At 55.8% G+C, this 23,160-nt stretch overlaps 2 protein-coding genes across 2 annotated transcripts in view; one reads left to right on the top strand and one right to left on the bottom strand.

The window, feature by feature from the left end:
- Positions 1-662: 662 nt before the first annotated feature.
- FAM181A (family with sequence similarity 181 member A) lies at positions 663-1,639 on the top strand. The gene has a single exon (XM_060165715.1). The coding sequence runs from the start codon at positions 761-763 to the stop codon at positions 1,637-1,639; it is 879 nt and encodes a 292-aa protein (XP_060021698.1). The 5' UTR covers positions 663-760.
- A 4,713-nt stretch (positions 1,640-6,352) lies between these two features.
- The window catches only part of ASB2 (ankyrin repeat and SOCS box containing 2), a 43,345-nt gene continuing 26,537 nt past the window's right edge, over positions 6,353-23,160 (bottom strand). Inside the window, exons 6-10 of the mRNA XM_060166217.1 lie at positions 21,897-22,142; positions 18,727-18,898; positions 10,871-11,435; positions 9,768-9,921; positions 6,353-7,056 (exon numbers count right to left, since the gene is read on the bottom strand). Coding sequence (XP_060022200.1) covers positions 6,920-7,056; positions 9,768-9,921; positions 10,871-11,435; positions 18,727-18,898; positions 21,897-22,142 — 1,274 coding nt within the window. The 3' untranslated portion in view covers positions 6,353-6,919. The remainder of the gene's footprint in view (positions 7,057-9,767; positions 9,922-10,870; positions 11,436-18,726; positions 18,899-21,896; positions 22,143-23,160) is intronic.

The following is a 23,160-nucleotide window of genomic DNA, read 5'->3' as shown; positions in this document are numbered from 1 at the left end:
CTGGGTGGGGACGTGGGGCAGGCTGGGGCCTGGGGGAGGGGCGAGGTGCTGCGGGTGGTGGCCGAGGAGGCATGAAATTGCTGCAGATGCTTCTACGGGGGAGTCCCTGCTGCCCACAGCCTGAGATCAGCCCGCCAGGCAGGCCTCGGCTTGAGTGCCAGACAGGGGTCCTGCCTGTCCTGCGTGAGAACTGTGGGTGGAGCGTGGGGACTGAGGAGGGGGGTGGATGCTAGCAGGGCTGGGGGCGGGGGTGGGAGGAGGAGGGCACCGCCGGAGAGACAGGGGGCTTGGCCTTGCCTTAAAGTGGAGCGGTTGCCTCGGCTCAGAAAATGAAAACCTTGCTGGCAGGTTGTGGATGCCGGTGGCGTGGTATGTGGGAGACACAGTGGGCTCCAGCAATGCCACTTGTGGCTGGGTAGCCTTGGGCAAGTCGCCCGACCTCTCTGAGCCTCGGCTGCGTGTGCAGGGCAACAGACCCAAGAAGACGAAATGTGTTTGTGCATCACAGATGCGCTGGGAAGGGTTAGAGGCTCGAAGGAGCGTCCCACGACCCAGGACTCTGTCTAGGGCTGAGGGGTGTTGCGGTGAGCACCACTGTCTGCAACCACGTGCCCTCTGGGGAGGGCTGAGTGTGGTTGCCCAAAGAGACTCCAACGGCTGCTGTGTCCCTCCAGGTCAGCTCCGTGCCCTTCCCTGGAGCCGCCAGCCGCCTGCAGAGCCGCCCTCTTCATGGAAAGCCCCGTGCAGCGGTCCCCTGGTGATGGCATCCGACAGCGACGTGAAGATGCTGCTGAACTTCGTGAACCTGGCATCCAGCGACATCAAGGCGGCCCTGGACAAGTCTGCACCCTGCCGCCGCTCAGTGGACCACCGCAAGTACCTGCAGAAGCAGCTCAAACGCTTCTCCCAGAAGTATTCCCGGCTCCCGCGGGGCCTCCCCGGCAGAGGGGCCGAGCCTCACCTGAAAAGGGGGTCCGAGGACCGGCCTGGGAGGCTGCCCCTCGATTCTGGCCACAGTTCCAGCCGCGGCGGGGGTGGGTGCTGCAAGGAGAAGGCGTTGGGGAACCCCTACAGTGAGGAATGTCTCTCTAAGGAGCAGACCTTACACGGGCCGGATCCAGAAGCTGCCAGGCCTGGCCAGGTGCCCATGAGGAAAAGACAGCTGCCGGCTTCCTTCTGGGAAGAGCCACGGCCCACCCAAAGCTACCCCGTGGGGTTGGAGGGGGGACTGGGCCCCAGGGAGGGACCTCCCTATGAGGGTAAGAAACACTGCAAGGGCTTGGAGCCCCGGGGGCCCGAGACAGCCCCAGTGCCCGCATCCCCAAGGGCACCCGCTGAAAAGGAGCCACTCAAGATGCCTGGGGTCTCCCTGGTGGGCCGTGTCAATGCCTGGAGCTGCTGCCCCTTCCAGTACCATGGACAGCCCATCTACCCAGGCCCTCCAGGGGCCTTGCCTCAGAGCCCGCTCCCCAGCCTGGGCCTCTGGCGGAAAAGCTCGGCTTCCCCCGGCGAGCTGGCCCACTTCTGCAAGGATGTGGAAGGCCCCGGGCAGAAAGTGTACAGACCCGTGGTTCTGAAGCCTATTCCCACCAAGCCGGCCATGCCCCCGCCCATCTTCAACATCTTTGGCTACCTCTAGCCGGGCTGGGAGGGCCTTGGTCCCCACCGCTGGCCTGCAGGGGTGTTGGAGACCCCGGGGGCTCTCCTGGTGAGCAGTGGGCTGGGCAGTGGTGTAGCCTCTTGAGAGCCTTCCCTTTGTGTGTGGGGGGAGGGGGAGGGCAGGATCGGGGCAGGGGCTTCTCAGGCAGTTGCCCAGCCAGCCCTTGCAGCCTTGGGAGCGGTGGAGCCGGGCTCGACCGGCCCCTCTCCACCCGGGCCAGAGCCCGACAGATGACCTGCAGGCCTGTGCAGACCTCAGTCGGCGGGGCGTTGCTCTGGCCTGCCAGCCGTTCCAAAAGCCAGAGTTACGCACCTGTGCATCTGCCACCCACTGTGTAAGCCAATCTCAGTTCTGTTCTTCTTGTTCTTTGTAAATATTAAGAAGGCTAAAAGAATAAAGACATTTCTTTTGCAGTTTTCACATCTTGGGTCCATGAAGTTGAATGGTCCCCAGGCCTAGGACATGCTAGCTGGCCCAGATGGAGGGCCACCTGCAGAGGCTGTGGGGGAAGCCTGGAGTGGCCCAGAGACCTCTGTGATGTCTGGGGATGGGCACTGGGGCCCAACCGCTCAATTCCAAGGAAGGAGGGTGGAGACAGTTCACGGGAAAGGATGCTCTGATTCCCCACGCCAGAGAACAGAGCGGGGAAGGTGTGGCTACCCAGAGGGTCCAAACTGCTCTAGAGAATAGGGAGGCTGGGACCAGGGCAGGGGGACCTGTGCTCCTGGCTCTGCCGTGGGATGTGGGGCTGGAGCCTTCCTCTTGGGGCCTCTCTGCCCCACCTGCAGGATGAGGGGTGGGATGAGAATGGTTCCCTCTGCAGTACCTTCCACTCCAATCACAGCCTCAGGGCAGAGACTGGGCCAAGAGCAAGCAGGAGCAGAGCCCCTTTGGACAAAACAACTGGTTGTTTGACCAAATTGCTCCTTTTTTCAACAGTCTTTGGTTCTATGTCCACGGGCAAAATCATCATCATCATCATGTCCAGCTCATTCAGATTCCTAGGTTACCTGCCAATGGCTCTCTTCCCGGGCCTGATGCAGTCCCTGGCACACCCTAGGTGTCCTGCCAATGGAATGATGAGGGCCTCTGCCTGGGACAATGCACAGAGGGGGGCACTGGTGGCGCGGAATGGCCCTTGGTTCGGCCCCAATAGTGCCCAAACCAGCAGCCTTGGGAGGTGGGGGGCCGGCAGAGCCAGAGCCCGAGGGATCACCCGCGTGCCTGTGCAGACCTCAGTCGGTGGGGCATTGCTCTGGCCCGCACCGCACACTGGCCCAGGATCTGCGCTGCTGTGTGTGGCATGGCTCCGTGGCTGAAAGCGTAGGGGCTGCCATGGGCGCTAAGCGGCTCATTTCATCAAAACACAGTTCTCACGACCGGGACAGGTGCAGGGGACCAGGCTGGTTGGAGACTATGGCTCCCAAATCAACAGCATACTGTTGAACAAGTTAATGCCCGCTCTGTGCCTCAGTTTCCTCCTCTGTAAAGCAGGGACTAGATCAAAGATAGCAAACAGATGCACCCACCACTTCTGAGTCCAAGGCAAGTATCATCAACTGGTCACGGACTCTCTCTGTTGGGGCCCGGATATGGCCTCAGAATCCTTCCTAACACAAGTCCCAGGATTAGTGATTGCTAAGGGCCCTTGCTACCCTGCCTGTTTTTACTCCAGCATTCCCCTGGAGAGGGGCATCCACACGGAGGGGCAGCTTCACTGGGAAGCCGGTGGGTTTCTGGTGGTTTCTGCCTGATGGTCTCAGAGGACTTCAGAGCCATGAGGCCACATGATGCAGGCAGGGTTGTCCTGAGTTATTATCTGGCTCATGCGGTAGGGAGTCCTCAGCCAGAGCCCTTGCCTCAGGCTGCTCTGGTTTTAAAGAACAGAGAGGGGGCCTGGAGGAGGCATGTCCCCTTCTCTCCCCACTGCACGTCATTACAAAGGCCCTGCAGGACCCACTGTGATGAGGCTCGGGCCCTCCACATTGTACAGCAGGGTGTTAAAAGCTCTAATCTGGGCCCTGCCACCAGCTAGCTGTGTGACCTTGGGCAAGTTACTTGCCCTCTCTGTGCCAGAACGTCCTCATCCAAAAACTGTGATTGAAAATAGACCTGCCACGTGGGTAGCCGTGAGGATGCTGTGAATGCCGGGCACTCTAGTACTTCACAAAGGATGGAAAGTTGCACCAACCCAGAGTCACCCCTCCTAGTTATCGGACGGTGTCTGTAGGTCCTTCCACACCGACATCTCAGTGTTGTTTATAGAGTGGGCAACCCACGGGAACGGGTGTCCGGGTCATCCAGCCACCCGCACTCCTTCAGAGAAGGAGCCCAGCTCTGGGAGGCATGTTTTCTTGGGGTGCTGCTCGAGTACACCGGGCCTGGGTCCCCACAGCTCCTCTGGGGCTCAACCTTTCCCAGGGGATACCTGGCAGTGCCTTAATTCAAATTCTGAGAGCCTTGTCTGGAAGCAGAAACCTTTACTAAGGTGCCACTCAACAGAAGCACCCGACACCGTGATTTTCCACGTCGAAGCAAGTTGGGGGAAAACACAACTTGGAGAACTTCAGTATTAAAAACAAAGAAACAAAAGACAGCCGCAGTAGCAGGGGCAGCTGCTTCCCTAACCAAGAAGTGAATGGTGTTGTCTCAACATGAAACCCAGGAACTCATCTTCCGCTCACAGGCTCAGATCTCGAGCACTGGGTCAAATGTGCCCCTGCTCACGAAATGAAGACACTTTCAGGACGTTTACTGTTTGGTGATGCTGTCTAGACACCTCCGAGGCTGAAGTCTTCCCGGGGCTGGGTAAGCGCAGGAGTGGTGTCTGTACAGTCCTGCTGGCAGCAGAGATGGTCAAAACACGGAACCGCTGGTACAGTGTGAGCACCGACCACTCAGAACCGACCCCCCAGGGGCAAGCAGGGCATTTACGCTTTAGCTGCTGCGTGATTCGGAGGTGCGGGGCTGGGCAAGGCACTGGAGGGGAGGGGCTCTGACCAGTGGCTGCGACTGACTGGTATGGACGTACATCAATATTCTAAGAACCCAAGGCGACTCCTGTGCCTCCCAAGCCGGGCCCCACATCCTACAAATAAACGGTGCTGATGCTGAATCAGGGGCTGAGCTCTCCCTTCCCACATCTCCCACCACCTCCTCAAGACTCACGTCCTCCAGGGGAGACCTCCCTCAGACCAGCGTCCCCATCCTGCCCAATGCCTGTGGCCGCTGCCTGTTAGGACCCTCTAGGACATAAGGCGACCTGAGAAGTGCTGTAGGTTTAAGAGTTTTGCCTGATACCCAGCCCCACCCCAAATGCCCCCAAACAACATCTTTCTGCTCTGTCCCATCATTGACTGCCACCACCTCTGGCTCCCAGGTCAGCAAAGGCATTCTTCAGTCAGGGCTTTCCTCTGGCTATGCACTGAGCCCGCCTTGGCCCCTTCCCCTGGGACCCTGGGGTTGAACATCCCCAGTCTGGGAGGACGCAGGTTCCCTTCGATATTTCCTCAGGATCTCTGAAGCAAGACAGCATGGGACTCTAGCCAAGCACTGCTGGGCTGGAATCCCGGGGCTTTGCTGTGTGTACCCAGGCAAGTCCCTTCCCCTCTCTGGGCCTGTTTTCCCTCCTGTACCGGGAGGGAGTGGGCAAGATGTGGCCTGGTCCCCTCTGACCCCTGGCTGGGAGGTGTCATTTGTCAGACTCATCCTCTTCAGGAAGACACTGGGACTTACTGGTTCCATGGCAAGCCAGCGTGTCAGAGCCAGCAAGGCCACCAGGGGCCACAAGGATGGCAACCTGAGGCCCCAGAGGAGTGAGCCGACAGCAGAGCCAGCCTGGGACCAGGGCTCCCAGAACCTGCCCAGCTGCTTGTTTGCCAAAAGCCAGAAACTCCATCTGACCTCGCTGAAGCCTCTCCTGGGGCGGGGCCGGAGCAGACTCTGAGGAAGGTCACCTGCTCTGGTGTCACCTGAGTGGCTTTAACCAGTGAGGGAAGGCAGCGCCTATGAGTCACTGGGACTTCCATGGAAACAAGGCAATCTCGGCGAGCCGAGCGGGACTCAGACGGCGAGAAAGCACTAGAGCCCTGCTAGACCTCAGCTCTCTCACCTGCACCACCCCAAATGGGCTCGCAGCTCCTGCCGGACTCCTCCCGCACCCACGTGAGGATGGAAGGATGCGATGGGGGGCACGAGGCTTCCTGTCTCTCAAGTGTGGTGCCTTTGCAAGGGCTGACGATGTCCATCCCTCCGGCATTTGCTCACAGGAGCCGGTATTTGAACGGTTTTTCCCAGTATCTCAGCTTTTGTAGCAAAACGGGTAAGACGTGAAGACAGCGCCAGGGGACACGTGTATAGGACAAGCCCAGGTGTCAGGAGACTTGTAGGATCTGAGACCCTGTTTGTGATGAAGCTCCAGTTTCCATGACAACTGAACCGGGAGAGAAAAGCCAACCGTGGCTACGCCAACCACAGGGCAGGAAGCTGTCCCCTCTCCTGGGGCTGTCAGGTCTCTTCTGGTGAATGAAGGACACACTCCCTTGGGCCTTTCGGAAGCCCAAACCAAAGTGACACTATCAGGGGTCCACGTGCCCTGTCCCAGCACCTGCTCCTCCCCCACTCCTGCCAGGAGCTGGGCTAAGGACCTGAGGCCCCGGAGGGGTCTGGCGAAAGGGACTTCACCGGGCAGGGCACCATCTGTGCAACATTTATTGTACCTAAGGAAGCCCTCTGGGACCGAGGTCTCCCCACCCCACTCCCCTGGGCCACATCTTTGGGGAGAGAGCTCAGAGTCAAGTGGAGAGTTTCCCAGAGCAAAGGGGGAGGGGCACAGGGACACTCTACAGCAAGGCTGTCTGGGAAAGACAGACTCACCCCCAAAAGCTCTCCAGCCACAGCCCAGAGGTGGCGCCAGGGCTTCCCTGCTGGCCCCTGCCTTCCCCAGACCACCCCAAGTCCTGCCCTGGTCCCATCTCCTGGCCCCAGGAATGGAGCCTTCTGCCATCCCTGATGGCAGAGAAGGTCGGGGATCTCCTTGTCCATTTGAAAACAAACATGGTTCTTCTACTTGACACATTCTGTCCTCTGCTCTGGGCAAAGCTCTGGCCCAGAGACCGGTGAGATCACGGCGCTACCCCAGCTGAGACGGAGGCAGCCCACAGCCTCATCTGTCACCAGGTCCCCTTGGATTTGGGGCCACTGCTGTCCTGACACTCAGTGAAACAGTCTGAGGAACGACTCCTTCTCCATGTGCCCCGGTTACTGGGTGTTCTCATATTTCAGGTATCTAATCAGCCTGCCTGGGAGTGGCAACGTGTCCAAGAGTTTTATACGGTATTTCCCAATGGCTTTTCGAACTTGCAGCCGGCAAAGGTGAGCCAGGGGTCTTGGAGGTTCTGGAAAAAGGAGAGAGAGATGCTGATTCGCTGTTTGCAACCGGCAGAGGGTTTGCATCTGTGACCCTGGCTTGTGGGAAGTAGCCAACCCACGTAGCTGGCTAAGAGTGCAGGTGCCTGGACTACCCCCACGCGCCATAACCCCGGCCCCTGACAACTGAAAAGACATCACCCCTTATTCGTCTGCACAGCCCAGGGAAGTAGTAGGGCAGGTACCAAACCCATTTTACAGGTGAGGGCTTAGCGGGGATCACGCCTGGGACTAGAACTGGCATTTCCTTTGTCCTGTGCCCCCTCCTCTACACACCAGCCCAGAGCCCGCCCCTCCCCACAGCCTTAGCAAATACGACCTCTTAAGTGCCCCCATGCATGGAATTCAGCTCTGGGCTCTGGGGGGTGCAGAGAAGTCAGGGTCAAGGGGCAGGGACTAGGCAGCTTCCAGCAGGTCCCAGAATTCTACCGGGCTGCCTCCTCCAGGAGGCCCCCGGGATACCTCATTCAGTGGAGTTTTCTCAGCTGGGGGGCGGGGGGAGCGGGAGAGAGAGGTAAGAGCAGGGCCTGATGCATCTAGTAATTCATTTCAGCCCTGGGAACAGGGTAGGTATTTGCTGAATCAAAGAATGCCATTCATTCATTCAACAAACACATGCTGACGCCTTCACTGTGGCTGGCCCCGTGCTCGGGCCAGAGATGCAGGGGTACCCACTCAGGAGCTTTGGGGAAAGGCTTCCACACCAGATGGCGCATCTGAGCAGGGTCCCGATGGGTGGGTAGGAATCTGCCGGGTGAGGGAGGGAGGGAGGCAGGCAGGGCATTCCAGGCAGCGGAAGTAGCAGTGCCAAGCCAAAGAGGCCACCGCCACTCAGGGAAGATCAGGGTGCAGTAGGAATGTGGGGGGATGGGGGAGCCCAGCCAGCTGCAGGGCTGTCTCACTAGCTGCCCCATCGCGGCCCTGCTGACACTTCCGCTGCCCTCTGGGATACTCAGCCCCGCTCTCTGCTGAGTGAAGTCTGAGCTTGTGGGAAGGCAAAAGGCCACTGCGTAGGCAAAGGACACAGGGCCACCAGGGCTGGTATCCTGGCTGGCTTTGGAGTCTCTGGTGTCAAAGTCACAGCATTAAATGAAAACGCACGTGGGAAAGTGTTTCGCAGATGGAGGGCGGGCTTTAAAGTAACCGGAAGAAGTATTGGTTAAGAACTATTTGTTCTTCCTGTTAATAAATGTTTGTAGCACACTAAAGGGTTCAGCATATTTTTTCCCATGGACACAGTTTAGTCGGAAATTACCCTTCCCAGGCAGGGCTTGAGGAGGGGACAGTGAGAGGTGGGACGACATCTAAGCAAGGACCGCTCTATTCTCTAGTGGCCTCTAGTGGCCAGTCACGGTGATGGCAACCAATTATTCATTAATTCAAGGAACGTTTGTTTATTGAGCATCTAGAGTTCCCGGTGATTGGGCAAGTCCATCCCACCCTCCCCCCGTCCTCCGCCCCCTCCTCCTCCCCGCTATCGCCAGCCCAGTAACTTTATTAAGGGCCTCCATTCAAGAGCTCCCAGGCATTTGTGCAAATGGAAAATCCTACGGCAAGTGTGGGTTCAAAGGGGCACAGGGATCAAGGAGAACCTGGCAAGTCAGAGTTGGGGCACTGGGCTGCGGGACAACTGGACAGGTAATGAGGCAGCGTCTTCACCTGGGGACAGCAGCAGCAATGGTGGGATAATAATAACTTTCTGTGGGTCAGCCTCTGTGCTACGTGATTGACAAGCACTTGGGTCAGAGACAGGACTGTGCCCCCTAGAGCCAGAGAAAGCCCTGGGGCAGCTGGATTGCCTCGGGGCAGGCATCTCCTCAGTATCGGCTGCAGCATCCAGTTCAACTGGCTCTGATGCCTCACCTGCCCATAATTTCTTACAGGAATTCTTGGCCTGACTCAGCTAGGCTGCCCCATCTACACTGCACACAGCTGCTGGACCGCGGCCAAAGCCCCCTCACTGTGCCAGGTACACACCCGGCCCTGCAAACACCCCAAGCTGGCAGAGTTGGATGGGGCTGGACATTGAGCCTGCCAACCTGCTCTGTTCAGACAGGGATACTGAGGTCCAGAGGGGAGTCCTGCCCACAGTCGCCCAGCAAGCCCCTGGTTTCAGAGCTCCGGGGGCCTGGCCCCTAGACCGGTGACCTGACAGCACCGGCACCACCCGGGAGCATGTTGAAATGCAGACTTTTAGGCCCCGCCCCAGACCTGCTGAGTCAGACTCTGCATTTTTAAACAAGATGCTCAGGTGCTTCGTGTGCACTTTGCAGTTTGAGATGCCCTAGCCCATAACTCCCTCCTCCACCCCACCACACTGCTTCCCAGCGGCCCATGATCCTGGGCGACTTACTCTAAAGGTCCTGATACCCCGCGGGGAGCCGGAGTTTTTGTTTAAAGCATCCTAGAGAGATTTAGTGGCGGGATGTTGGGGTCGATCAAACCTGGGTTTGAAGCCCAGCTCTGCCACTAACTAGTGGTGAGACGCTCGCCAAGTGACAGTCTGAGGGTCAGGCGCCTCACTTACAAAACGAGGAGTCACGGAGCCACTGGATGTGACACGCAGCACAGAGCCTGGCACGAGAAGGTGCTCATCAAATGTCAGTAACAGTCACAGGCCCCGAGTCCCGGCCTGAGTCAGGCAGGGTGAGCTGCCGGCCGCAGCAGTGACAGCCCCTACCTGCTTTCTCCTTGATGACAGCCCAGTCCTCGAAGCTGTCAATGTGCTCCTTCAGCCGGGAGCAGAGCTGCACGTTGCCCACGTAGTCCAGGAGGACGTCGATGATGGGCCCTGCCCAGCGGCTCACTTCCGGGGCAGACAGGATCTCGCAGAACTGAAAGGGAGCACACACCAGTGCTGGGACACCCAGGACCAAGGGCACTGCCTCGACAAGCTCATCCTACAGGTGGGAACCTGCGGCCAGTGAGGGCAGGGGACACGTCTGAGGACAGACACTGGGCATGCCCAGGGTAGATTCCAGTTCTCCACATCCACACCCCTCTCTCATCAACACAGGCCTACTGCTGCCAAAAGCGGGAGGGGGGCAACTTGGGCAAGTCACGTCACCTCCCTAAGCCTCAACGTCCTTGTCTAGAAAATGGGTATATGACACCAACTTCAAGGGTTTTTTTTTAATGAGAATTAAGGTAATATAAACATAAACTTCTCTGCACACAGAGGATAGCCCATAAGTGATGGTCATTAGCCATTGTTAATATCTCCAAGAGGAGGATGTTTCTAATTTCCTTTTCATTTTACATTCTGGTTTATTTAAGTCATCACCATGGACAGGTCTTGCCGCTGGGGTCACTGACTTTCTGCACCTCACCTGACCTTGTACCAGCCTGCTCTCACCTCCACCCGGATCCTGGTCAATCAACCTCATGTTCCAGGTGTAGGTTTGCTGGGGGTGATGAACCCCTCAGTTTTGCAGAGTTCCTCACCAATCCCCTGCTCCACTGTTCCTTCCCCCAAAACAGCAGACCAAAGAAAGGACTTAATCGCTCACGTGAACCACTAAGTTCTGCTGCCTCTAAAGCATGCTAACACCGGGTTCTGCTGCCTCCGAAGAGCGCTAAATACTAGCTTACACTCCCTCCAAAGTGCACTGACCATGAGTCCACACTGCCTCCAAATCCTGCTAACCATCATCTTCTGCTGCCTCCCTAGTGTATTCCACCCCGCCTCCGGTGCACACAGCCTCGGGAGCGAGTGAACCACTAGTCCCCCAGCCTCCAGAGCGCACTGGCCCTGGCCGCACTCCCCCAGACGCGCCTTCCTACCTGGACGACGCCTGGCGCCTTGTTCGAGCCGGGCGCATTGTTGAACCTGTTGGAGGACGACGGGGCGGGCGGGTGCGGGCCGTTGCCGTACAGGCACGAGAAGCAGGGCTCGCCGTTGCAGCCGAGGTCCATGAGGAACTTGAGCAGCGACAGGCACTTCATGGAGAACATGATGGTGGCGGGGAAGGCGGTGGGGTGCGTGGCGATGTAGGCGTCGATGTTGGCGCCGTGGTCCAGCAGCAGCTGCATGGTGCGCAGGCAGCCGTGGCGGATGGCCACCAGCAGGGGGTTGATGACGTCGCGGTTGGGGTCGGCGCCGGCGAGCAGCAGCAGCTCGGTGGCGTACACGTTGTTATTGACCACCGCGAAGTACAGCGCCGAGCTGCGCCGGTCCTCGTAGAGGCGCGCGCGCTCGGGCGCCAGGGGCGCGTTCACGTCGAAGCGCGCGCTCAGCAGAGCCTCGAGCACCTCGTCGTTGTTGCGCTCGGCGGCCAGGTGCAGCGGGCTGATGCCGCTACGGCGCACGCGCGTGCGGCTGGTCACCGGCAGCAACATCTGCACGATCCTGCGGGCGGAGCGGGCACGCGCGGGTCACGGGGCGGCCCGCACCTCTGGGCCGGACCCGCGCCCGGGGGAAGCGGAGGGGCCAGGCTCGGCCGCTCGTAACCACTGAGTGAGGAGGCACGGACCCACCAGCAGGGGCCGCCGCGGAGACAGCCGTTCTCACAATTACCACTTGGGGGAGAATGGGTCTGCTTTACAGATAAGGAAACGAGGCTCAGAGAGCTTCCACCACCTTATCAAAATCACAGAGCCAGTAATGAGTGGAGCTGGGCTTCAAACTCACAACCCTTAGCCTCCAAAGTCTGAGTCCTTAAAAACCTCAGCCAGACTGGCCTGTGGTTTCAAGAATCTCTTGCCGACTTATTTCAGGCTAAGGAGTGTTGCCCATTCCCAGCTCAGTTATCTGAAGGAATCGATTAGAAGGCCCCCAAACCTAATGACTGTCTGGGCTACTATCTTCAGGAGGCAGTAGGGCCACATCGTGAAGCATGGAGCTAGACCCTGCCCTGCCTGGGTAGGCTGGGGGTGTGGGTAGGCGTGGGCGGGCAGGGACAGTCACATCCAAGGGCTCACTGGGTGCCAGGAGACATCCAAAGGCTTTACAAACACTATTCGGTTTAATCTTTACAACACCCCATAAAGTATGTCTCATCATTCCCTTTAATCCAGATGAGAAAACTCAATGCTCAGAGCAGTTAGGGGGCTTGCCCAGGCCGTACATCGGGAGACACAAACCAGGATTTGTACCCTCCTCTGACTCCAGGGCTGAGCTGTCCTGCATCTCTGTCTTGCTGCCCTGAGGCCTTGGTGGATCCACCAGGTCCTGGGGGACAGGAGGGGACAAATCTGTCTGGCCCCAGCCACTCCTGCCCCAGACCCCAGTTAGCCCTCAGTGACCATGAGGTCGCCTCCCCGGTCCTGGGAGTCTCAAAGCCTCTTCCCCTGAAGGTTGACTCTAGCCTCTCCCAGGCTCTCTGCCCTGCCTGTGGCTCGGAGAGGGTCGATCAGCTGCGGCTGAGGCTGGAGATTGCAGCCAGCCCTGACTCTGCTCTCCTCTGATGAATCAGGCACTATTCTCAGCCCTTAACCTACGCTAATCTGTTACATCCTCCCAACAGCCCTATGAGATGTGTACTAGCATTAACCTCATTTACAGATGAGGAAAGAGAAGCCCAGGGACACACAGCCGGTAGGTGATGGAGCCAGGATTGGAACCCAGCTAGTCTGATTCCCCCTAGAGTGAGGAGCGCACTCTTAACCACTCCTCTGCTTCTTGTGTGGCAGTCAGGAGACAGCTGCTATGTCACAGGGTTTTACATTCTTCACAACACATTACTTGCCTGCCCCATTTTATCTTCACTGCAGGCTGTGGAGGTAGCCAGAGTGGGTCTGTGGCCTTTGTAACAGGCGGGGCTCAGAGGGATGAAGTGACTGATCGAGGGCCATAAAGCAGTTCTGGGGCTTGACCCCAGGAATCCTGACCCCTTGTATTTGCTGTCTTCCCCTAGACCCCTGCCACCTGCCAAGCTCTTGCCACTGACGTGATTGCAGACCCTAACCCACACATGCCCGGCTGACAGGTGACCTTGTGTGGGCTCCAAGGAAGTGGCCATGGCAGGGCAAGCAGGTGCCACCAGGCCCATTCCCACACCTCTTTGCCTCCTGGCACTTGGGCTCCTGGGGCTTCTGGCTTCTTAGAAATGTGATGCCAGGGACCTCCCCTTAGGATCTCAGTGGAAAGTATTATTATGGTTAGTGACGCTGTGTTTGCTTAAAATCTGCCTCTCAAACCTCAAAAGGAAATTCACACACCCAGGGGGGCTAATTGCCTCCTAATTTCTATTTGTGCAGGCTCAGGAGGCCTGACCTCGCTCTGTTGAGGTGCTGGTCAAAGGCGGGGGCCGGGGCCTCAGCCTGGACCACAGCCATCGCCAACAAATGCTCCCTAACAGCCGTAACATGCCCAAGCACGGGAAAAACAGCGAAAGGGGCTGCCTGGGGCCACTGGCCAGATGGGCTGGTATCTCTGGCAGGTCGCAGCTGGTCTCCACTGGTCCTTTGCCGAACCAAGGGAAAATGGCAGAAATGTGGGAACGTGACTGGACGTTGCCTAGAGTCCCAGAAAATAACACAGTGAAATTATCTAATTGTTGTACGCTTCTGGAGGACTTGGCCAAGCTGAGAGTAATTGCAATGCTGGGCGGGGTCTGGAGATCAGTGTGTCCAGCCTCCCATTTTACAGATGGTGAAACTAAGACCTGGGTGTGGGGTGGGAGGTGGAGGTTGGACTGGAGGTGGATGGCAAAGCCAGGGCAGAATGCAGGCATCAGAATGCCCAAGACCAGGCCTTTCCATGATGCCCCAGTCCCCCTAGGCCTGGGGAGTGTTGGTCGCCCCACTGCATGTCATCACTTCTCTCCCACAGACCAGTTGGTGGGAGGAGGGCAGGAGGACGATGGGGATACCCCACAAGACAGACTGGGACATTCCCATTTCTCCCATGGGCAGGTCCTGGGACCACAGGTGCTCAAAATGCACCTTAAGAAGAGAACAAACGTACTCATTGCCTGGCAGAAGCTTTGGTGTCTGGGAGGCCTAGTTCCCTGTCCCTCTCTTCTCCTTTCCCCAGCATGGAAGCTGCACCCTCCAGCTCAGCCTCCTGGGTCACCGGGTCACGGAGGTGTGACCTCTGCCAGCATTCAGTATAAATTTGACCATGGACTTGACTTTCACAAGGGAACCAGCTGCCCACAAATGGCTCTGCTCCCAATACCACTGGTGGTACTGTGTCAACCTGGCAGTGTGTGTGTGCGTGTGCGTGTGCGTGTGTGTGTGTGTGTTGAGGGAGGATTACCTCTTTTCTGAGCCCTTACGGAGCCAGCAAAGGCTCCACCAGTGGAGAACCTGCCTGAGGGTGTTCCCGAGGGCACAGTGGGACTCCTGCCCACGAGGGATCCCTCTGCGGGAAAGTCTGCAGCTCTTCCCCTGGGAGCTGGAGCAGAGGAGCAGGTCCTCCACGAAGGAGGAAAAACAGGCCCACTGCCACTCTGTGCCACCTGCTGGATAAACAAGCAAGCCTAGGGGTCTCTGGGTCCCCGGAGAGACAGTGGAGCCTGCTGAGGATACAATCTGTGTGCTCTCAATCCCTGTGCAACTCAGAATCCCTGAGGGAACGCTGAAAATGCAGCAGGTCTGGGGAGGGGCCCCGGAATCTGAGGTGGGTGATCTATGCATCACGCCTTGAGAAACTTTGCTGCAAACCTTCATTTTCCTCCAGAAGGTACAAGCAGTAAACCAGTTTCCTGGAGTGGATGGGGTTAGAGAAAGGGGCCTGTCCTCTCATTTTCTGGAAGGGCTTGAGCTCTGAGCCTCAGTTTCCCTTTTAATTAACGGGCATGCTAACTTGCTTATGAATGTGTTGAAAAATGCATTTTAATTTAATGTATTAAATGTTCTCTATTCTGCCTTTCCCAGAAAGAGTTTTCAGTGGCTTGCAAAGGTAATATAGATTAGAAATAAAAGAGAAAGGATATTTAAAAATTAGGGAAGGCCCAAAATACAAGTCAGTATTATATGTCAGCCACAAACTACACATTGGTTCTCCCCTGGGATGCCTGGTAAAATCAGCTGAGGGCTTTTAGGAATCCTGCAGCCCTCGCCCCAACCCAGATTGCTTACAGCGATATCTCTAAGGCTGGCGCCCAAGCCTCAGGGTTTTAAGAGTTCCCCAGGGTTCCAGTGTGTAGCCAAGGTTGAGAACCAGTGGTTTCAGTGCTATTCTAAATTCAGTTTAAAGGGATCCTGCACCATCTGCTCTTCTCTAATACTACTTCTTAATAAGTCTATCTTTGGTGCTGAGTTTTAATCTCATAAGGTGTCTTTGCTAAACTGGAAATGAAAAATAAGAAAAAGTGTGTCTTGGGGCCTCCCTGGTGGCGCAGTGGTTAAGAATCTGCCTGCCAATGCAGGGGACACAGGTTCGAGCCCTGGTCCGGGAAGATCCCACATGCCGCGGAGCAGCTAAGCCCGTGCGCCACAACTACTGAGCCTGTGTGCCACAACTACTGACCCCGTGCGCCTAGAGCCTGTGCTCCGCAACAAGAGAAGCCACCGCAACAAAGAGTAGCCCCCGCTCGCCACAACTAGAGAAAGCCCATGTGCAGCAATGAAGACCCAACGCAGCCAAAAATAAAAAAAGATGAATAAATTTATAAAAAAAGAAAGAAAGAAGAAGTGTGTCTTGGAGGTGCCTAAGACTTTGGGGTCTTGGGGGCTCCTTTCTCAGCCACGCCCAAATGTCACGCCCTCCAGTTAAAAGTGCTGAAGGCGCCATCTGGCGAGCATCGAGCCCAGATGCTGGAACTACCTTCCATGCTATGGACAGGCAGGGCGTCCTGGCAGGTGGTGGGTGCGGAAGGCCTAGGGAAATTCACATCAAATCCCCACGCAGCCAAGGGAGGACTGCGTGGAGAGGGCCACATGCCACATGCCCAGGGAGTGAGTGCAGCACTGGGAGCTTGCCTGGCCGCGGGCCCTGCCAGGTGGCAGGAGCTGCTGGGGGTCGGCTTTACCCCTGTGTAGGGCAGCCGTCAAAAGTTGGCCTGGCCCCCTCAGTCTTGGGGTCGAGAGGGAACTGAGGTCTGAGAATGGAGGGTGAATAACCAGGGAAATGGCTTTGGGAGTCAGCACGAGTCCAAAGCAGGAGACTCTGGGAAAAGCATAAGCCATTCACGTTGGTGGTTCCAGAGAGACCCAGCCTTTCTCCCTGGCCATCCTTAGCCACACCCAGTGCTCTTTCAAACTCCCCACCAGCTGGGGCCAGACCGATGACATCTAGTTCCACCTAAAGGCACTGGGCGTGACTGGAGGATGCCAAGTGACAGTCCCAGCTCGGCCACTCTCTGGCAAACCACTTCCCATCTCTGTCCTCGGGTCTCTCCTCTGCAAAATCAGGCTTGGATTAGATCAATGGTCCCCCCCAGAGGTCTGGCTGGGCTGTATCTGGTTGACCCAGAGCTTTTCAGTGATAGAGACTTGGGCTCCTTCTCTCCTGGAGATTCGGTTCCGTGTGTCTGGGATGTGCCATTTAAAAAATAGCCCAGAGGGCTTCCCTGGTGGCGCAGTGGTTGGGAGTCCGCCTGCCGATGCAGGGGACGCGGGTTCGTGCCCCGGTCCGGGAAGATCCCACATGCCGTGGAGCGGCTGGGCCCGCGAGCCGTGGCCGCTGAGCCTGCGCGTCCGGAGCCTGTGCTCCGCAACGGGAGAGGCCACAACAGTGATAGGCCTGCGTACCGTAAAAAAAAAAAAAAAAAAAAAAAAAAAAATAGCCCAGGGTGACTGTGCTGTACAGGCAAGTATGGGGAGCCAGCGTACCGGGAGGTTTCAAGGGTCAGCCCTTTTGTCTCCTTCCCTCGGGATCTCTCTGGAGTCAGGTTAAGAGAATCCATGTTTGTTGACTGATGCTGGATCTTTCTGGAGCTGAAGAGCAAGATGCTATCTTGCCCACCACCTCTGCCTGACTTAAGTTGCTTTCATCCCTTCATTGGTTTCACTGAAAAATTATGGAATGTACCCTCCCTACATAAGAGAGAATGCAGACCCATTGAGCACCTACTGTGTGCCAGGTGCTCTGCTGAGGGCTTTATTTCCATTCTATAGCTGCGTATGTCCATTTCACTAGTCCCCGCAACAGCCCCCGAGGCAGTGCAACCTACCTCCCGTTTTACACAAGAGGGAATTGAGGCTCAGGAAGGTTAAGCAAGCTCCCCAGGGCCTCAGGAGGCATTCAAACCCAGATACGTCTGCCTCACGGCCAGCTACTTGGTCCAGAGAAGGCGGGGTCTCCTCTGAGCATGTATGGGGCATGGAGCGGGGAGGGCACCCTTGGTTGGTCATTTGTGCGGGTACCTACAGAGCAGGGCCTGGGGCCCCTGAGAGTCAGCTCTGTCTCCTTGTGTCTCCACTCCGTTCTCCAGGATGTCACTCTCACCCCCATTCCCCTCTGCCTTAGCGGACACCACCCACACCCTCCAGCACACACGATCTTCTCCCTGCTGAGGACAGGGCTGCATTTCCCAAAGTGTGTCGTCTGGGGTACACGAGATGGGATTTTAGGTGAGAAGGTTTTTTTTATTAATTGTAACTTGATCATTTTAACAATTTAATAGTGTGATAAACGTTCCCTTTTGAAAATAAATTCATTGAAAATAATAACGTCTTGAAAGGAAAATACTAAGAAGTGAGGGTACAGATATCTAAAATCAGGAGGAATGTCTGTGAATGCTCAAAGTTTGGGGAACACTGGTCGAATGGAAATTACTGGGCCCTGTGCATCCTCCACGGGCAGCTGGAGTTCCACCTCCCAGGCGAGTCTTCCCTGACCCTCCAGCTAGTGGTGGTGCAGGTGGAGGTTTAACAACTTGCTCTCTGGGGGGAGGAGGGGCCTCTGATTTCTAACAATCATTAATTTCCATGGTGTAAATACTCTCATCATGGCCATTTTCAGGCTACCAATGTGACCAATCAGCTCACAGGAGCTGTACAAGCCAGCTCTAGCACTGTCTCTAGGACCGCCGCGGACCTCAGCTCTTCATGCTCTTTCATTTGTCATGAATTTGTGTGTGTGTGTGTGTGCGCACGCGCGCATCTTCCGTCCCACCAGATTGCTCCCTGAAAACTTAAGCTTCTCTCATCTCACTCAAAGTACCTAGCACACAGTAAGTGCTTAAGAAAAACTAGCTAGTATCAATGGTACTATTTGTATTATTGTAGGTATCCCCTGTATGCCTGCTAACTGCCTAAGAGGTTATCTTTGCATCCCCAACAGAAATATCCACTAGTCCAGACTCATATCTGGCTTTCTGTGTGGAATCCAGTAGATGTGACGTTTGGAACAGGTGAGTTCCTGTCATTTGCAAGCTGAGTGACCTTGGGCAAGTTGCTCAACCTCTCTGTCTTAGCTTCCTCATTTGAGAAAAAATGAAAATAATCGTATCTACCTCAGTAGATCTGTTAAAAGAATTATGAAAAGTACAGCTGTTAAAAGGATTGAACACATTTCTAATGTAAAGTGCTGGAAAGTGCCACATAGGTGTTGGCTATTATTATTGTTCCTGGTGTTGTAAGCATTCACTCTAGCTTGCTGACTGCTGAGGGGTCTTCCTCTTTTCCACCTAAAACGTGGCCTGGGCTCTGACCTCTCCTGGGCCTCCCTACCCCCGTGGGCGGGGCATTCAGAGGAATGGGCGGGGCGGGGAGGAGCCTCAGGGGGCGGGGGCGGGGCCTGGGCTGACCTGTAGTTGCCCTTCTTGGAAGCGATGTGCAGCGGGAGTATGCCATCCTTGTTGGCCTTGTTGGCGTCGGCACCCTGCGACAGCAGGAACTCCACCACCTTCTCGTGCTCGTTCTTGCAGGCCTCGTAGAGGGCAGATGCGTGGTCGCTGGCCTGTGTGTTGATCTCAGCACCTGGCAAAGGAGAGGCGGATGGGTGAGTGATCAGGGCGGTCACTGTCCTTGATGTAACGCCCACCTCGGGCTGACCGCTGCTGCCCTAACCACTGTGATACATTGGATCACCCGGAGGACCTCCAGCTCCTTTCTGCTACATTGAGACCCGCTGTCTGCCATCCTGAGCTGCCACAACGATGCTGGGATTTACTGAGCACTTGCTCTGTGCCAGGCGCTGTGCCTTACCTATGCTATCTCTTTGAGTCCGCAGCATATTGTAACCCCATGCAATCAGCAACAACTTTATCTCCACGTCACAGACAAGGACGACGAACCTCTGCAACTGGCCCCAGAACCCCCAGCCCATAAGGGAAGAGCCCAAACTTGAACCCCGATGATCCGATGGCAGAAGCCTTGACAGATGGTCAGATGGCAGAGACCATGCTCTCAACACTCATTCCACCTAAAGGGATCCAGATCCTGCCCTGAGGAAGGCCCTCACAGCTCTAGGAGGGCACAGAGCCTCCTCGTACAGAAAACCCTAATAATTGTATTCACTGGGATTTGCTCTTCCCTGCCTTCCATTTCAAGGAATAAGGGAGGAATTACTTCTTGTCTCCTCTGAAGGAAACACTACACCGTGCTGCAGGAGGGAGGAATCCAGCCTGGTGACAGTCTCCCGTGAGCCCAGTCCCCTATGCCTTCTCCGTCTCCTGGTGGTGATGGAGAGAATGCAGGGGTTTCTCTGCAAAGAGCGGTGCAGCCTGTTCCCAGTCCCTCCCTATTCCGGAAGGAAATAGAACTGAGACGGCAGTGAAATGTCAGTCAGGGCTGAAATCAAGAGCATCTGTTAACCACAGATCCCCTCTCTCTGGGCATCCAGCTTATCACAAGCTTTCTTGTAATTTAAAATTTTTGATGACTGATTTCTGGTCTAGCGGAAAGAGCACAGGCTTTCATGCCAGACAAGAACAAGTTGAAGTTTCTGTTTCATGCTTTACAAGCTCTGTGGCCTTGGGCAGCCTTTAGGAGCCTCAGTTTTCTCATCTGTTGACCGGGAATAATAGTACCTACTCAACTGCAAGGAGTAAATAAGGCAATGTAAGCAAATATCAGCTATAGACTGAAACACTCATGTCCCCTGAAAACTCTTACGAAACGTAATCCCCAGTGTGATGCTGTTAGAAGGGGGAGCCTTTGGGGGGTGATTAGGTTATGAGGGTGGAGCCCTCATGAATGGGATTAGTGCCGTCATAAAAGAGACCACAGAGAACTCCCTCACCCCTCCACCATGTGAGGACACAGAGAGAAGTTGGCTGCCTAGGAAGTTGGGACAGGCTCTCATGGGACACTGGATCCACCGGCACCTTGATCTTGGACTTCCCAGACTCCAAAACTGTGAGAGATAAACCTTGGTTGTCCGTAAACCACCCAGTCTGTGGTATTCTGTGAACTAAGACAACCTCCCCACCAGGTGGCTGGCACAGAGGGGCTGCTCAGCAAATGCGAGTTCTCCAGGATGGAGGGGCCGGGGCGCAGAGGCTGGTTCTGCCTCCACCCCGAGGGAGACTTGGCCAGCGGCTCTGACACTGCCGAGCTCTCAGAGTCAGGCTCCCTGGAAGCCTGGACCCCGCCGGCCTCAGGCAGAGCCGCCTGCTCACACAAGAAAAATATTTGCATTTGCAAGTGGACTCAGCCCACAACGGGAACAGACCCTGACTCAGGGCTTCAGCGGGAGAGCTGGGCAGATGTCTAGCGTTAGCCAGTTCCCCTCGCCTGTCTGCTGAGCACCCCGCCCTTGGCCCAGCCTCCTTTCCTGGCTCCCAGGACCCTCCCTGTGCCCCTCTGTCGTCAGGCTGGTCAGCCCAGATATGTCCCCAGCGGCAAGGAACTGCCCTGGGTCTGTTTTCCCAACTGCTCGGGCACGTGCTGAGTAGGTGGATGCTATCCAGGCCAAGCCCCAGGATGGAAATTCTCGAGGCCTGGGGCGGGGTGGCGGGGTGTGAAGAGCATGCAGTTTGGAGTCAGATGGACGCAGTCCGAGTCCAGGCTCTGACTGTGACCAATCATTTAACCTCTGCGAGCCTCGGTCTCCTCATCTACAAAATGGCATGAGGACACTCCCTAGCTCCTAGGGCTGTGGAGGAAACCCCACTGGCTTCTTGTGCTCATGCCTAGTGCAGTGCCTGGCACACAGTGGGTCCTCAACAAATTATTCCAACTCAGCCCCAGCGTCTGGCTTACCTCTGGGTTCTCTGTTGCTCAAGTGGAAGGGTCACTTCCCATGGAGAGAGAAAGGAAATCAAAAGTGTTCTTGGGGTAGATCAGAATATAATACTCTTTAACCAAAAGAATGTCGGCCAAAGTCTTGGAGTCTTCTGTTACTGAGACATGATAGTTCAGGCAATATTATTTTATTTTGTCCCATTAAGTGAACAAAGATTTTTCAGAGGCAAGGAGTGCAAAGACCAGGGTTCAAATCCCAGTTCTAATTTTCCGTGAGACCTTGGACAAGTCATTTTCCTATTCTGGTCCTTGGTTTCATCACCTATAAAGTGAGGAGGTGACCTAAATGTTGTCTGAAGTTCCTTCTGGCCGTGATAGAAGAGAAGCGGTTAGGGTGTCGGGAGACTAAGATTCTGGCTAGTTCTATCACTAATTTGCTACGTGATTATAGATAGATAAGTCCCTTCCTCTTTCTGGGCCTCAGATTCTTCATTTGTAAAATGAGGTTGTTGGGCTAGGTTAGAGATGGCTAATATACAGCACGTGTGCCACCCCACTCCAAGTTTGTGCCTAATTGCGGGGATCACTTGTGGAGCTCAACACATTTCCGGCTGAGCCTAGACACAGCCTCAGAATCCTTCTCAACACAGTACTCCCGGAAGATAGCATCACTCAGTCAGAGTATATCCATAGAGGACCCCTAAACTTGCCTTCCCTTAGAGTTGGTCTCTGAGGTCCTTCCCAGCTGTGCCCCTTGGGAACTCCATGACCCAGGGACCCTAGCACTCACCGTGTTTGGTCAGGAACCTCAGTGCGTCCAGCTGCCCACTCTGGGCGGCCACGAACAAGGGGGTGATGCCATAGGCATTCTTGGCTTCCACCTTAGCACCTCTGCTCACCAGGATCTCCATGACCTCCAGGTCATTGCGAGCAACAGACTCGTGCAGAGCCGTCCAGCCTCGGTTACAGCGGTGGTTCGTGTCCGCGTTGTACTGCACCAGAATCCTCACTGCCTCCACGTTCTTGCGCTCACAGGCTGTGCCCAGGGAGAAGCAAGATGGTCAGCAGGGCCCCGGCAGGAGCTGGCCAGCCAAGACTTCATTCATTCGTTTGTCCATCTACCCATTCACTCATCAGCCGTAAGTGGATTCACTCAACAAATATCTACTGGATCTGCACTAAGTTTCAGTCTCTGCGTAAACCTAGGATATACAACTAAAAGTAATAGTAATACGAATGAGAATTAATATTTGCTGATATGTGTCTGGCACTGGTTATGTGCCAGGCACTCTCTTCTAAGCACTTTGCATAGTTAACTAATTTAGTTCTCCCAACCACCCTTAAAGGATGTAGTGTTATTCCCTTTCACAGATGAGAGAAGTGAGGCACAGAGAAGTTAAGTGACTTGCCCAAGGTCACACACATAGTAAGTGGCAGAACTGGGATTCAAATCCAGGTAGTCCGTTCTGGAGTCTCTGTCCCCTGGAAGGTTCTGGAATGCCCCTATCTCATCTCCCTTTCCAGTGTTACCTGCTTCGGTCCTCCACGAGCCAGAAGGGGAGGAGGAGGGCAGTGCCATCGTCCTGATCAAAACACTTCCTCATAAGCTACTCACTTAATTTGGGCTAAAATCTGTCTTCTGAGTCTGCTCAAACGTCCCTTATAAGCCTCATCTTGCAGTGGGCCCTAAACGCAACCTTAGCGCTGGCAGAGCTTCTACCAGGGAGGCTGGGCACTTGTCCAAATTAACCGTCCCTAGAAGCTTCTCTGAGTCAGTCAGAGGGGGTGGTGAGAAGGAAGGGGGGCTGCCTGTGTAGTGTTTCAAACAGGACCCCAGGCTTGGTTTCCTCACCTGTAAAGCACAGATAATGGAACCTTCCCGAGAGGATGCCGTGGGAGGGTGGAGGGAGGTAGCATACGAAGGCTCTAGGGTGGAGCTTGGCACATCGTGGAGCTCATGCAGGACCAGGGCCCAGGCTTCAGCTGTGAGTCACCCAGCATATTGGGCGCTCTCTCTGGGTCAGCTGAGGCTCCAGATGATGGCTCCAGTGCCC

Source organism: Lagenorhynchus albirostris, chromosome 1, assembly GCF_949774975.1.
Source record: "Lagenorhynchus albirostris chromosome 1, mLagAlb1.1, whole genome shotgun sequence".
Lineage (NCBI taxonomy): Eukaryota > Metazoa > Chordata > Mammalia > Artiodactyla > Delphinidae > Lagenorhynchus > Lagenorhynchus albirostris.
The sequence above is the reverse complement of the archived record's forward strand: the minus strand, read 5'-3'. Positions and strand labels throughout refer to the sequence as shown.